Genomic DNA, 16,018 nt, shown 5'->3' on the forward strand with positions numbered 1-16,018 from the left:
TGCTTCAAAACAATGAAGGGTGGAAGAGAATTTTTACTTCCTTGGTTTGAAAAGTATAAATATTTGAGAAATCTGCAAAATTAAAACAACAAACAAACAAACAAAAAACAGCAGCGTAAATGTAGCCTAAATGGAATGAAAGTGATGGAGATGAATCCAAACAGCCACAACATAAATGGAAATAAACTTAGTTCAATTAAACATAGGTGTGTTGAGAACATATATCAAAAAAGAGTTAGGATTCAGCTACATGGGTATTTTCTAAAACAAAAGGTAAAGTTATAATGGAATTAAGGCAAAAATTCAAAACAAAACAAAGCTGCTAAATTTATATTAATATACAAAAAAGGTAATTTTAAGTAAAAAGACATGATTTGAAAGGTCCCCAAATGATTTGTTTTCTAAGAGACATATTTGAGATCAGAATTACCTTTTTTTTTCCTTACAAGAAACCAAGAACAAACTGGAAAGGGGTGTAGTGGTGGTTCACCAGCTAAGAACAATAACTGTTCCTGCCAAGGACCTACATGGCAACTAACAACGATCTATAACTCTAGTTCTAGGGGATCCAATACCTTCTTCTGTTTTCTGAGGGTATCAGGCATGGCATGTACCACACAGATACACATACAGACAAAACATTCATATACACAAAATACAAATAAATAAATAAATACATCTAAAAATAGAATAAACTGGGAAAAGAAAAACTTATGGTTGGATGATATCATGCAACATGAGAAAGTACATCACATGGAAAAACTAAAGCATTCTAAATGAATATTCATCTATGAACCCCCCCTCCTCCCCTCTCTTCCTGTTAGCTCTCCATGAAGTCATCATTTTTGCAGCCTGGTGCCTTTCCTCCTGGCTGGCAGCCAGGAGGCCACATGATGCCTAATGTTACTGTAAAAGATGTTAACTAGCAGGAGTTCATAGGGGCTCTGGCAACCTTCTTCAAAAAGTTCAGGAAGCTGAAAGTCCCCAAATGGATGGACACAGTCAAGCTGGCTAAACATAAAGAGCTTGCCCCCTGTGCTGAGAACTGGATCTACACTCAAGCTGCTTCCACAGCATGGCACCTGTACCTCCGAGGTGGTGCCAGGGTTGGCTCCATGACCAAACTCTACAAAGGAGGGCAGAGAAATGGTGTCAGGCTCAGCCGTTTCAGCAGAGGCTCCAAGAGTGTGGACCATCATGTCCTCCAAGCCCTGGAGGGGATGAGGATGGTGGAAAAGGACCAAGATGGGAGCCACGACCTAACACCTCAGGGACAGAGAGATCTGGACAGGATTGCCTGACAGGTGGCAGTTCCCAACAAGAAGTATTATGACAAAGGATGCTGGATTAATACTTACATACATATACACACACACATATATATATTCACATATATAATGTATATACATATGAACATATATATATACATATATACATAAATATATACATACATACATACATACATACATACATACATACATACATTAACTTGGCAATGCTAAGAGCCAAAAAGCACTTGGAACAGTACGAAATTTCCAGTGTCTGGGACTACACTATGACAACCACTTTGAAGAACCCGTGATTTTAGAAAAGTCACACAGAGACACTAGATGCCACCAGGTATAATAATGAAAAGTTAGAAACAGGTTAAGTATTTATCAACATAAAAACGGAGACATACATTTTGGTGTAGGCATACAACACGGGGGGGGGGGGTGGCTGGGGGAGAGGAATTATCTCAGGGTAATTGGTACCCTAGGTTGGATTCTGTTCTGGGCAAAGTTGAGGGAATGGTGTACTAGAAATCTTTGCTTCATACTTTCCCCTGGCGTATAAAATTATTTCAAAATAAAAAATTTACTGTAAATAATAAGGACGACTGGGGCAATTTGCCTCATTATATAAAAATCTTACCGAATTTTGGAAAAGAGGAAATTGCAGATGTATATTAGTCAGTTCTCTATGCCTATTGTGAAATACTTATGACAATTTATATAGACAAAAATTTTACTTTGGGTCATGCTTATACAGGGTGCAGCCCATGGTCACATGACCCCTTGCTTTTAGGCCTCTCTGTGGTGAGGGCATGAGACAGCAAAGACAAACTTTTTACTTCATTGCCAGGAAGGAAAAGAGATAGAGGAAGTGGCTGGTATCCCATAACCCCCTTGTGTGCATACCTGCAATGATCTACTATCTCTCTGGGCCTTTCCTGCTACAGATCCACCCTCAGGACCACACCTAATTTAATGCACATTGTTCTAGGGACTTAAAACTGTAGTATTTCATAATCAGTTACAATCAGTTAGAAGCATTCAATGTTATGTCTTAATTAATGATGAATGGATATGTGCTGTAATCTAAAACATGTATTGTGAAAAGCATCTCAAAGTTCTGAATATCAATCCCATGGTGAAGGTGAAGGGCTGGTTACCAACATTTACAACTTGTTAAACATTGGTGACGTCTAACAGTTTGAGATGGGGTGATGCACTACATACACAGACATGATTACAATGTTCTTCTTTATTATGGAAATAGTTGATAATTTAGAAGTCAGTTTCTTCTAAAGACAAGAGGGAAGGATAAGGGAAAAGGAAAGCAGCACTAAGTATTAAAACCTTATTTTTTTTTATTGAATGAATGAATTTCAACTCTACTCTGTACCTTTCTCATTTCCTTCTGTCTCCCTTAAAACCTTTCTTCACAGCAATCCTCCCTCCTGCTTTCATGTCTTCCTATGTGTGTGGGCCACTGGGTTTAATTTCAATTTCTTGCCTGAGCACATGTGAGAAGCTATTTACCCTGAAAGAAAATGGTACCTCCCCAGGAAAAGGCGGAGCCTTACTGGCCCCTTTCATATCTGTGATGGAATGTTGAGGGGCCTAATCTTTTGTTTTTCAAAACAGGTGTAGCTCTGGTTTCCCTGGAATTCTCATTGTAGATCAGGCTGGCCTCGAACTCACAGAGAGCTGCCTGCCTTCTGGGGTTAAAGGCATGTGCCACCACCTGGAGGGGCCTAATCTTAAACCAATCTTGGGAGGATGAACACAGCTGCAAGGAGTTCATGTGTACGCCAGCTATGCATGTTCAGAGGACTGTTTACTCATATAAGTTCTTTATGTGAGTAGCACCATGTCTTTATTTGTTTTAGGTTCTGTGTATCAAGTGGCTCTTGCTCAGGATACCCTGAGCAGGAATTCGGAAGTGAAGGCATCTACATGATTTGCATCCCTCTGCACTATGAACCTGTCAACCATCTGGATGCTATGGACACCTGTGCTGGGATGATGTATCTAAGTGAACAAAATAAATCATGTAGGAGTGAGTACCACAGAAACTAATTACACTGAACTACAGTTACAAATTGTTAAATAAATTGGAAACATAACAAGATGTACTGTAGACAAAATAATTATCTAAATTAGAAAGTAGTGATCTATGTACATGATATTTGGCTGTGTTTGCCATACATTGTGAGAAAACAACTAGGCATGAGAAACAACTGAGGTCCACTATAGGCAAAGTCCCACATGTGGAGGTGGATTTAAAGGAGTCCACAAGACCCAGATAAATGATTAACAGGCATTTATTAGGGAAGCACTCACAATTATGGTCAATAACAGCCTCAGTCTTCCTGCTCTGGAAGATACATTCTCTGCTCTTCTGGATCTCTGACCACAGCCCAAGAGAGCAAGCCAACCCTTCCTCTTCCTTATGAGGGCTGCACACCCGAAGCCATACCCCTAGGATGCTGCCACCACCTCAAGTTCACTGGCGAAATAAGATGACACACATTAGTATGATTTGTTGCCTAAGTTCAAAGTTAAAGCAAATGCTGTTTCAATTAGAGGTACGTGAGGTAATGACAGCCCATAGTGACAACAGGCTGAGGTGTCCAAAGCAGCCAATTTAAGAGCAAAATTCATTAACTTCAATAATATTGTAATGTTACTTTGAAATAGGGTCTACTGGGCTGCTCAATCTGACCTGAACTCTTCGGCTCACGTGATCTTCCCGCCTCAGCCTCCATACTAGCTGGGACAGCAGGCATGCACCGTCACAGTCAGCCACCATAATATTTTAATACAATGTTTTCTTAAACCAAGGGGGAAAGTAATTTGTGATAGAAAAGGGTTTAAAACTTAAATTAAAACTCGAATGCCCTGGATTTTAACTACAGACTCACAGGAGTCTGCTTGTTAACTGCTTTAGATTAGGTAAGAGAGTCTCACTTTCCTACTTTCACACAGCATGATTTGTCATCAGAATCTGAATTTTATGCTTATACAGGGCAAAGAATACAACTAGTTATTCATGTTTATGTATTATTATATACATTTCTTAAAATGAAGTTTCAAGATCCAAGAAGTGTAATGCCAAAAAATGGTATCTATGGATGGCTATCCTAATTTGATGATGGTAATAATTTCACTGTGCCTACAGGTATCAAATGACATGAAATCATTACATTATACGCTTTGAGTGTATGCAATTTTTACTTGTCAATTATATCCCAATATAACCGGAGAAAAATGAAGTGTCTGAAGTTTTTGGCAGTGGTGACTAACAAAATATATTATGAATGGGAAAGGAAAATTTTACTTAAGAGCATTGTGCTTATAATTTACTTAAGATAAGCCCCCTTAAAATAATTCTGATTATTTCTCTTGTGAGGTAAGATATTCCTTATGCTAATAAATAAGTTCGTTCATGTCCCATAGGAAAGAGGTATACTCATGAGTCTGCTGACAGATTAACGGCATCTTCACCCACTCTTGCTGCTCCCTTAAAAAATAAAAAAATAAAAAATCAGAGACGGATGGCATCATGTGTCTTCATTCTCTGTGGCTGAGCATGCACTCCCGAGAGTCATCCCTAATAAACAAAGCATCTGTTCTATAGTCCGCTGTCCACTGTGCTGAGCAACGACAAACAGATCACTCTATAAGATGCTACGATTACTTATGGAAATTTTGAAGGACTTGATTTATTTTCAATTTGTTCATCCCTTTGTCGCCGCCAGTAGTGAGGCTCCACCTAGGGGCCGTCTCTAAAATTACATACGTATTCATAACAGCTGATCTCATCGCTGTTACACAAATAGGAGAACACTCACCCTGGCTAGTGTCTTGCACGTAAAAATTAGACTTGGTCACTCCCTCTTAGGGACTGAACAGTGTGGCGGTAAACCAGTGCGGGTTGCTGGCCAGGTAAGGATGTGGTTAATGTCTTAGTTCTTGGCCTTGGATCAACCTGCACCAATGCAATCAGGTGACCTTTTAAACAGGTGGTCCCTGCTCAGATGCGGCTGAAAGTGCAGAGGACGAACAGTAAACCTGTGTGTCCCTGGGAACCGTGGGAGAGACCTCATCAAGTGGAACAGAACGATCAAAGGGCAGCCACAGAATCAGAATTTGATTCTTTTTTTTTTTTTTTTTTTTTTTTTTTTTTTTTTTACTAGCTCTGGCTGGTCTCGAACTCACAGAGATCTGCCTGGTCTGCCTCCTGAGTGCTGCGACTAAAGGCGTGCGCCACCACCGCCAGGCCCAGAAATTTGGTTTCTAACGTGTCTTCCGTTTACATTTTGATTATGTGGGTTTCTGGTCTTTCCTCCTTGTTGAGTTGGCGGTGTGATTCTGCACATTAGGTCTCTGCAGCAGTAAGGCAGAGCACTTTGAATTGAACTAGCATCCCAGAGTGTTTTGACTCACACCAAGCGGCCCTCCTTCTCCTAAGTGATGATTTTTACTGGATACGGGAATTGGCAGCAGCAGTTGTTGTGTTAGGAGATTGTCGGATTCCCGGGTTTCTTTATTCTTGTCAGGATAGCAGCATGGCATATTAATGTTTCAGATATTCACATGGCTTTTTCTTAGAAATACCATATGTTCCTGAAGATACTTAATGTGGGGAGACTTGGGGTAAAAGAAGAGAAAGAGGAATTCTTTTTTAAATGCTATTCTAAAATTGCCACATGTAGGGAGGGCATTAGCACTCAACACAAAGCAGAGTGAAACTCTCCCAATTAACTTGCATTGTCAGCCCTCAGTTTTTGTGAGCAGGGTCCAGCTTTCTGCACTCCTTGTTGACAGTTAACTCTGTGCAATCTGGGTTAAATTCTGTCTGAATGAGGATAAAAGTGTAAAAAGCAGATTTCTTCTTGCATATGGCTATCAGAACTAAGCAAGTACTGTCCTCTAAATGACTAGAGCAGGTCAGCACCTAGACAGTATAGGTCTACTGCAGAATCAGAATAAAACCAGATGTGTAGTTATCCAACTAAACATCTAGTACACAACAACAGCAAGTTTAGTTTTGAATGTGTCAGCAGCACACACAGAAACACACACACACATACATATATGTTGCATGTATATATGTATATGTACACATGTGAATGCATGTATATAGATTATATAAATAATGTATATATCTACACATATACATTCATCATAGGTAAAAATTAAAATAATCCTGCTTAAGAGCAAAAAGTCTTATCATAAGTATACAATAAGTATATAATAAAATAAAATGAAAATACATTTACAACGATAGAATGCAACCATATTGCTGCCCTTTTCATCTTCATACCTGACCTGGCAACACCATCTGTTTCACTGTGTACTGCTCTCTTTACCCAAGTAACCATTCTCTTCAAGTATATGTAAGGACTCCTGATGGAAGATGTCATTCTGCAAATATGTTTCTCTTATTGGTTAATGAATAAAGCACTGTTGGCCAATAGGAAAGCAGGATAGGCAGGGCTAGGAGACTAGGAGGAGAGAGAAAGTATTAGGGAGGAGATTGAAGATGGAGGACACAGAGAGAAGAATGCCAGCCCCTCTCTCCAGTAAGATAAGACCACATGGATTAATAGAAATGGGTTAATATTTAAGACAGAGCTAGCTGATAAGAAATTAGTAACTGGCCAAACAGCTCTATATCTAATAAAACATCTCTGTTTGTTAATTGGGGCTGGCGTGGCGGTGGGACCAGACCGGCAGTGAAAATTCTACTCATAAGAGACTCCATTTTCTTTTCTTTCTTTCTTTTTTATATTTTACATTTATGTGTCTACTTTTGGAGCACCCACATGCCATGGTGCATCAATGGAGGTCAGAGGACAGTATGCATGAGTCGGTTCTCTCCTTCCTCTATGAAGGGTTTCAGATGGAACTCAGGTTGTCAGCCTTGACAGCCAGTGCCTCTAGTGACTGCACCACTCAACTGGGATTCTTCAAGTTTTCACTGTAGGCTTTTTTTTTTTTTTTTAAATGTATCCCTAAATCCCTTATTTCAATAGACTTGTATTTATCCTACACTTTATGGATTCTGCCTGTTTCCTTGTCTTAATAAATTCTTCTGAAATACATATGAAAATAAATATCTATTTTTTAAAAGTAATTTAAGAATATTACCTGTATTTAGTCAGAAATTGGTTTTGTTTATGGCATAGAAGCATATAAAATAAAAAACTAAAATCTGGCATTATTTATTAAACTGTCCATTCTTTTATATCAGGATGTTAATTGAAGGTGACCGTTTGAGTAACGTAAGGAATAGCTGAAGCATGGGATGACACTGGGGTGTGTCTGGATGTTCCCAGAGGTGAATCCTGGGCGCCCGATAAGGCAGATCTGCTTCAGTGTGGCCTCGGCCTCTGGTCATCCAGGGCACTGGAGAGGAACAAGTACAGAGAACAGGGAAATTTGCTTATCTATTCTGGAGCTTACAGCACTAGCCTCCTCGCTGGAGTCTCAGGCTTCTGGCTTCAGGCTGACAATAATATCAGCAGCTTTGTTGGTTCAGAGGCCTTTGGAGTTAATGCTGAGCCAAGCTGCTAGCATTCAAGGGGACTTGAGTTCACAGGAGGCCTACAGGGACTTCCAGCCTCTCTACCCATGTGAGTCAATTCCACTAATAAACTCCACTTATGTATGTTAGGTAGCCTATGATTTAACAGCAGCATAATCTTAGTGGGTGACCATTGCATATGTAGTCGTTATTCAGTGTATGGCTGTAATCTATCATATTGATCTGTTTCTCCGGAGTGTGTTGATACCCAAACTACCTTAAGTTGCAGCACTGACTTCCTTCATATGTGAGAGCATTGGTCTCTGGTTTTTGTTTCATCAGTGAGTGTGTTTATCCCCACAAGCAGTCCCATACTAGTGAAAATTTTAAGGAATACTAGAAATATGGTCGACAGCTTCTACCTTAATCTGAACATTTTTTTCCATTAGCATACTGATGCTTCTTTGTTCTCACTGACATTCTTGGCCGTTTTTTCTTTCATATGAATGCTGTTATTAGCTTTTCAGGTTCTACAAAAATAATTCAGCAATCATTTTCTGCAGACTCATTGTCTTTCATTATCATTTTCCCTGAAACATAAGCTGAGTTTATATAGATAAGAGTTAGAGAATTTTAAAGGAGTGTGTGGAAGTAAGAAATAACTCATGTAACATCAAACTTACAAAATTCATTTAGCAGGATCTCATTTTGTTTAAGAAGTGTGAATATCATAGTCTGTGGCAGAGTAGCTAACAATGAATGTTAACCAGGTATGTTCTACCTCATGAGGCTCATTCTGAGAAAAGCTAAGGTTTCAATAAAATCAGAATATGATCAATTACTATTAGTCCTGCTCTGTTATAGATGCTACAGAAAATATGTAAGTAGAATAAATTATGACTTCAGTTTTTCTAACTGTTTTGTTTGTTTGAGACAGGCTCTCACTATGTTGGTACTGGCTGGTCTGGAACTTGCTATTTAGGCCAGGCTGCCTTAAACTTACAGAGATCCTCCTGCCTCTGCCTCCTGAGCACTGAGATTAAAGCTGTGCATCATTACACCCGTCATGACTTCAGTTTCCTAATAATTAGTAGTGATTTGTGAAAATGAGCAACAGTAAAATTCCAAATTTCGAACTTCAAGGGCTCAAATAATGGAAAGGGCATCATGAGTTGACTCTTAAGAAAAACTCTTATTGTGGGATTTCTATCCATTTAGCCAATGACTTTTGGGGCAGCACGCCCAAGGGCGTGGTCTTTGCCTAGTGACAACATCTAAACTCTCTTGTTCGTGCATTCCCTTGGGTGGTCATAGTGCAGCAGGTAGCTTGCTCTTTACCCCTGGACAGAACACTGGATGAAGGTGGCTGGAACAGCCACTCTCAGTGAGTTTACCCCTATTTTATACCTAAGTAAATTCTTGAGAACCTTTAGTAGACTCTGGCGAATTCAAGCTACAAGTCCTAAGTAAATAGGATTTTTGAAAAGTAAAAGGATATAATGTTTCTGGCATGAATTTGACACTCAACAAATACCGATAAATTGAGTGACATCAAAGAATACTTTATATGTGGCTAAAGAGGTATTCACGATGGTCCAGTGGGAAACTCATTGCTATGCTCAATAGGAAGAGTGAATGCATCAAGGAGAAACTAGTCACACAGCAGTTGATTAGTTGAGTCTTAGAATAATAAGATCAAGGGGAATAAATGTCCCAACAACTTGTTCTGCAGAGGGAAAGCTGGAGACTTAACTGGGTAAAGTGCTTGCCTCACATGCACAAAGCCCTGGCTGCTACCCTTGTAAAACAGGGTGTGGTGTCACAAACCTGTTATCCTGCACTAGGAAAAACAGAAACAGAAAGACATTCAGGGTCACCCTAAGCTACACAGCAAATTGGAGCCCAGCCTACCCTGTCTTGAAAAATAAAGCATACATGCTTCATGAAACAGAATTGAGATTAAACCTGGTCCCCACCCTGCTCTCAATCTTTGCTTCCTGACCGCCAAGAGATAAGTAGTCACTGCCATAAGCTCCCATGGTTGCGATGTTCTGCCTCTTCAGCATGGGACCACGACTGTGAACTGAAATTTGTGATCAGGTGCACAGAAAATAGTTCTTCCTGCTGATGATTTATCACAGGTATTTTGTCACAGTGGCAAAAGTTCTGAGTAACCACCAGTCCTTCTATTTTCTAACACGTAAGGACACAGGTTTCCTCCCCCTTTGGAGGATGCCATTTTCACTGGACAGCTGATCCTTCTGCCACCTTGATCTTGGATTCTGCAGCCTCCAGAATGGTAAGAAATAAACTTTGGTTCTTTATAAATTCCCCAGCCTCAGGTATTTTGTCAGAGCAGTGCAAAACAAAGGTAAGGAGAAAGCCAATGAACACAAATCAGTTTGGAACAGTACAAGAATACAGACATTGAAGGCATGAAATGACAACATAGTCGAGACGTCAGCTAAGTTTTCAAAGGTAAAATTGAAGTAGAGACCACAGTCTGTTAATTTAAATAAGACTGTTTGGGTGGGGCATATCTGGGTGGAAAAACAAAAGTCCTGGGCTTTGACTAAATGCAGGATGCTTACCAAATAGGCTTAATTGTGTCCCAAGCTTTGGATGTTTGATAGCAACAGTAGCCAAGACACATTCCTCCAGTATTTCTGAGATGCTCTCGGAAAGAAAGGCCATCCTAAGATGAGTATAGACCATAGGGTCCAGGAGGAAGGCAGAATGCTTCCAACCTCATGCACCCTTCATTTCCATCCTTCTCACCACAAAACTCTAGTGGGAACAGCACCAGGAAAGCCTGGAAGACAGCTCTAGGAGCCCCACCCATGTGTTCTCTAGACTTCCCCGTAAGTTTACAGGGGAGAACTGGATCTCTCACGTTTGTACAGCTCCAATGTACATCCTCAGATGGAGACAATGTCTTACCCCCAAAGAGTGCTTGTAACTGTGGACTGGCATTTCTCCTCATGAGGGTGGTGCCACCCAACAGACACTCACTATGATGGTACCAGGTGCTAAGCAAATACACTGTCCATAGCAACACAAGGGTATCTTTTCTTCCACTGTACTGTTAGTATAGTGGCCCCATTAACAACCTGTGCAGTTTAATTACAAATAATTTATGAGTTTGCTATTAATACTCTTGCTTCTGCAATGTTCAAAGCATTTGGGCAGAGGCAGTGGCTTAATGGGTAAAGTACTTGCTGTGCAAGCAAGCATGAGGACCTGAGTTCATATCCCCAGAACGCATCTAAAAGCCAGACATCATAGCAGAAGCCTGCAACCTCAGTGCCAGAGGGAGGGTGAGAGAGGCAGGGCATAAGGGCTCTCAGGCCAGACACGTGAACTGAGTAAGTCCCAGGTTCAGTGAGATATTCTATCTCTGAAAATATGTGGTAGTCCTAGGGGAAGACACCTGAGGTTGGTCTCTGGCCACAACAAATACACAGGTAAGGGCACATACACACTCTCTCTCTCTCTCTCTCTCTCTCTCTCTCTCTCACACACACACACACACACACACATACACACACACACACACACACACACACTTAAAAATATGTACTTGATAAATGATAAATCACAAAACACATACTCTATTTCCTGAGAATTATTGTTCTAATAAAAGATCACAGACACAGTAAAAGACAGAATTTCCAAATCCAGAAAAGTACAAACCAATTTAAAATGTTCAAAACCTAAAAACTGAATAAAATACAGCATGGTTTTATATTATTAACATTTCTTCTGCCAAGCATAAAGGTCACAGAGAGGCTTAATTGCAGCTGAACTCATGTTTTTTTTAAAAGAGATAAGGACTTTTCTTTTCCATAGCCCAAGAGAATGGAGACTCAACTAGAAATTTAGAGAGTTAAGCATAGCATTCATCAACTACATTCTCCAATGCAGAGGAAAATAACACAAGTCATTCCAAAAGCAGAGATTTCCCTCCCCCCCTCATGCAGAGAGGAAAACAGAAACAAAAACCGATTGTCTTAACTGAATGTATTCCTCCCCTCCTGAGCAGGCTCAAAATCATTTTCTCCTGTTGCAAAAACAAACAAACCAACCAACCAACCAAACAAACAAACAAAAACTATTTATTCCTTGTTTTTATGCCAGGTAAATAATGTGGCATTAACCTAAGTGGAAATTTATGTTCTGATAATTTTCAGAATCAAAAAAAAAAAAAAAAAAAAAAAAAAAAAAAAAAAAAAAAGAAAAAGAAAGAAAGAAAGAAAGAAAGAAACACCAAAATCCAGAACAATAAGAAGATGCGAAACAGGGAGTAGCAGTAGTTCTTGGACAGTCGGGGAGGGGGGAGACGTTTTTGGACAGCACAGCAAGGGCAGCTGACTCTACTCCACCACAGAGGGACAGCAGACTCTACTCCAGTGGTTCTCAACCTGTGTGTCTCCACCCCTTTAGGAGTTGAACAACCCTTTCACAGGGGTCTCATATCAGATATTTGCATTACAGTTCATAACAGTAGCAACATTATAGTTATGAAGTAGCAATGAAAGTAATTTTATGGTTGGGGGGGGGTCACCACAACATGAGGAACTGTATTAAGGGAACATAGCATTAGGAAGGTTGAGAACCACTGATCTAGTCCCTCACATACAAAGCAACATTCTATTAACATCTTGGACATTAAGAAGATTCAGTCCTGTGAAATTCTTGTGTATTTTTTCAGGGATCATTAAACATGATTTTTAAGTTAAATCTCTGTACTAGTTCCTTTTCTGGTGCTGTGATAAAACACTATAACCAAAAGCAACTTAAGGAAAAGTTGACATAACATTTCTCACCGGAAGGAGGAAGGGAGGAAGACAGAAGAGGAGGGAGGAAGAGGGAGGGAGGGTGAGAACAAGTGACCTCCACCCAGTGACATACTTCCTCCAGCAAGGATGCATCTTCTAAAAGGCCCCTAGCCTTCCTGAATAGCATGGCCATCAACTGTGGACAAGTGTTCACACATAGGGGTCTATGGGAACATTCACATTCAGGCCACAGCCCTCACTTAACATGATACTTTGCAGCTCCATCCATTTTTCTTTCTGAAAATTTTGTAACTTCATTTTTTTTCCTTATGGCTGAATAATATCCTATTGTGTATGTGGACCATATTTTCATTATTCATCCATTAGTTGATGAGTATCCAGGCTGATTCTGTGCCCTTGCAGCAGGAAGATGTACAGACACCTATCAGTAGCATAGCGTCCCTTAGGTATATACCGTTGAGTGGTATAGGAACCTGAAGTGATAATAATTTTAGATATTAATATCTTATGTTTATGTTTGCATTTTACAAATAAAGGAAGTTTGGAGTACCTAATAATTTTCTCAAAGTCATACATTTAGTGACTAATCTAGGCTCTGAATCCACGCAGTAAGAAGACAGAGACCAGGACATTAGTGATACACACACACACACACACACACACACACACACACACACACACACTTATATATGATCAAGCCACGAGGAACAAGCCAGGAAGCAGTGTTCATCTGTGGCCTCTGCTTTAGTTTCTGCCACTTGGTTCCTGTCTTGAGTTTTCTGCCTCGACTTCCCTGGATACTTGGGCCACAAATTGTAATAGAAACTAAACACTTTGCTCCCCAAGGTGCTATTGGTTATGGTGATTTTTCAAGACAGTAGAAACCCTAACCAAGACATATATATATGTATATATATATATATATACACATATATATACATATATATGTGTGTGTGTGTGTGTGTGTGTGTGTGACTAATTGTAACATAGCAGATAATAGTAATTTAGAAGTACATAATAATATGCTCTATACAAGACATTATTATTAGTATGTATAAATTTCTAACAAAACAAACTACACATTTGTATTGCTCTGAACCTGTGATAACTTACAGAAACATACATTAAAAACTAATAAAAAGGAGTATTTACAAATAAGGAATAATACTACAGAAATAAATTACAGGAAATAACTAGACCTAATAGAAACAAGAGCATTGTTGGTCAACTTCCCTTTAATCTCAGCTCCTTTTCCACAGTCCTCTTAAGTTCTCCTTTTCTGTGCCTCCCATTTTCACATCTTTATGTAGGTCACTGGCACTCACTCAAACCTTCAGTACCCTGGACTAAACCACCCCTAATTTTTACCTTAACTTCCCTAGACAGGCAGAATCATACTAGTTCAATTTATGTCTTGTCCACAAGTGTTTTGAATGAATAAAAGATGGTTTTAGAAACTGCACACATGAACACACAGGCCCATTCCTTCTACATATCTTGTATGTGAAGGACAATTTAATGTCAGAATGCCAGTGTGGCCATCTTTGGAATGACAATGAAGCAAACCTGAAAATAATTTCTTCAATCGAGTCCAATGTAGTAAAAGCCTTATGGTGGTTTATTTGTATGCATGTTTGCTTTCAAGAATGTAGAGTGGAGAATAACAACAGTTTAAAGTAATTCCAAGATGTTTGAAGGTTTTAATTAGTAGTTTTGCTTTTTAATTGATTAATATGCTCATACACTATTTTAGAATTTAAAAATGTGTGATAATATATTAGTTTATTTTGCATAATGATAATGAAACATCTGAGGCAGGATAATTTTATAAAGTAAAGAAAGAAATCTATTTAACTCACAGTTCTGGAGGCTCAAAGGATGGTCCAGGGAGAAACTCATTATAGACAACATCCCAAGGCTGGGAGCATGTGGAAGTGGAAGAGATTGACACTTGAAAAACAGCCATAAAGCACATCAAGAGTTGAGAGCGCTTTTCTAATAATTCCTTTGGCAACTCAGGAAGTCTCAGAAGAACTGATTAAAAAGGCAGAGTCCCACTGATGCACAAGTCCACATGTAAAAAAAAAATCCTACCACCTTTCTCAGTGCAAGACTGAGGACCAAACTACTAACACATGAACTGCTGAGGAGACTATAAGAAATTCAAATCATCACACACACACACACACACACACACACACACACACACACACTGAGAGAGAGAGAGAGAGAGAGAGAGAGAGAGAGAGAGAGAGAGAGAGAGAGAGAGAGAGACGAGGGTCTGAAAATATAGATCAGGGCAAGTCCACTCACTGGACATGTAGTGTGAGCATCTGTAATCTCAGCACTCCTACAGGGAGATGGAAGGCAAAGACTAGAGATTCCTGGAAACTTGTGGGCCAGCTAGTCTTGCATATGTTGTGGGGTGGTGAGAAAGAGAAGAGAAGAAAAGAGAAGAGGAGAGGAGAGGAGAAGAGAGAAGAGAAATCCTGTCTTAAGCCTCCACTGAGGGAAGAAGTTTCAACACCCGAGGTTGTCACCCTCCATACACACCATGCCACACACATGCTCACATTCACACACACAGAAAACACGCATATATGTACACCATGCACACACGAAATACAAATGATTATGACTGTATGTCTCCAACTCTACCAGATGCAGAGAAGATATAATTCTTCCCTCTGTTTCCCACCATATGCTGCCAATCTATATGTTGACACTATTAAACATACTTTGGATATAGTTGGATAAATAAAATTTATGATTAAAATTCAATCTCATTCACTGCCCCCCCCAACACAACTAGAACAAAGTTTTAATCACACGTGTAATTTATATCCAGTTAGTGTTGGATAGTGCTACTTTATACCATTTTGAGTTGTATTTCTGTTCCCTGCAATTAAAAACTACTAATTATACATTTAAACTTAAAATATTCTAGTCTAAATCTCACAGGCTCCATCAGGCATACTCTTTGCTTTTCTTTTTCTCTTTCTGTATTTGATATGAGGTCTTGATATATATAATCCAGGCTAGTTTCAGAATTGCAATCCTTCTGCCTCAGACTCTGGGAATGAGATTGTAGATATGTGCTACTATACCCAGCAATTGCTGTTTGTATTTCTTTTGGTATTCTGCAGAATACCTTCTTATATCAGGACACCAGAACATGAAGGTGAAACTTATATGTACCTTTCCTTGTTCAATGAATTGCGTGGGTGTTATCTTCAGCAAAGAGACATTGTTGTCAGTTTGTGTAGAACAACCTATTGTCCTGAAAATTGTCTGGGTTGTTTGAAGATTTCCATGAGACCCTTTTGGTCAACAACTCAGTTGGATGTAACCCAGACCCAGTATTGGAAGCTTTGTTTGGTGACAAGAGATGGCCAATTAGAACTCCATCTTCCTCATTATTT

General features: G+C 39.5%; 1 protein-coding gene across 1 annotated transcript in view; it reads right to left on the reverse strand.

Moving 5' to 3' along the window:
- Positions 1-9,836, reverse strand: part of Sh3bgrl2 (SH3 domain binding glutamate rich protein like 2) — a 109,240-nt gene extending 99,404 nt beyond the window's left edge. Inside the window, exons 1-2 of the mRNA XM_051201206.1 lie at positions 9,774-9,836; positions 1,089-1,211 (exon numbers count right to left, since the gene is read on the reverse strand). Of these exons, the coding sequence (XP_051057163.1) occupies positions 1,089-1,211; positions 9,774-9,836 (186 nt within the window). The remainder of the gene's footprint in view (positions 1-1,088; positions 1,212-9,773) is intronic.
- Positions 9,837-16,018: the final 6,182 nt, after the last annotated feature.

The sequence above is a fragment of the Phodopus roborovskii genome, unplaced genomic scaffold (genome assembly GCF_943737965.1).
Source record: "Phodopus roborovskii unplaced genomic scaffold, PHOROB, whole genome shotgun sequence".
NCBI lineage: Eukaryota > Metazoa > Chordata > Mammalia > Rodentia > Cricetidae > Phodopus > Phodopus roborovskii.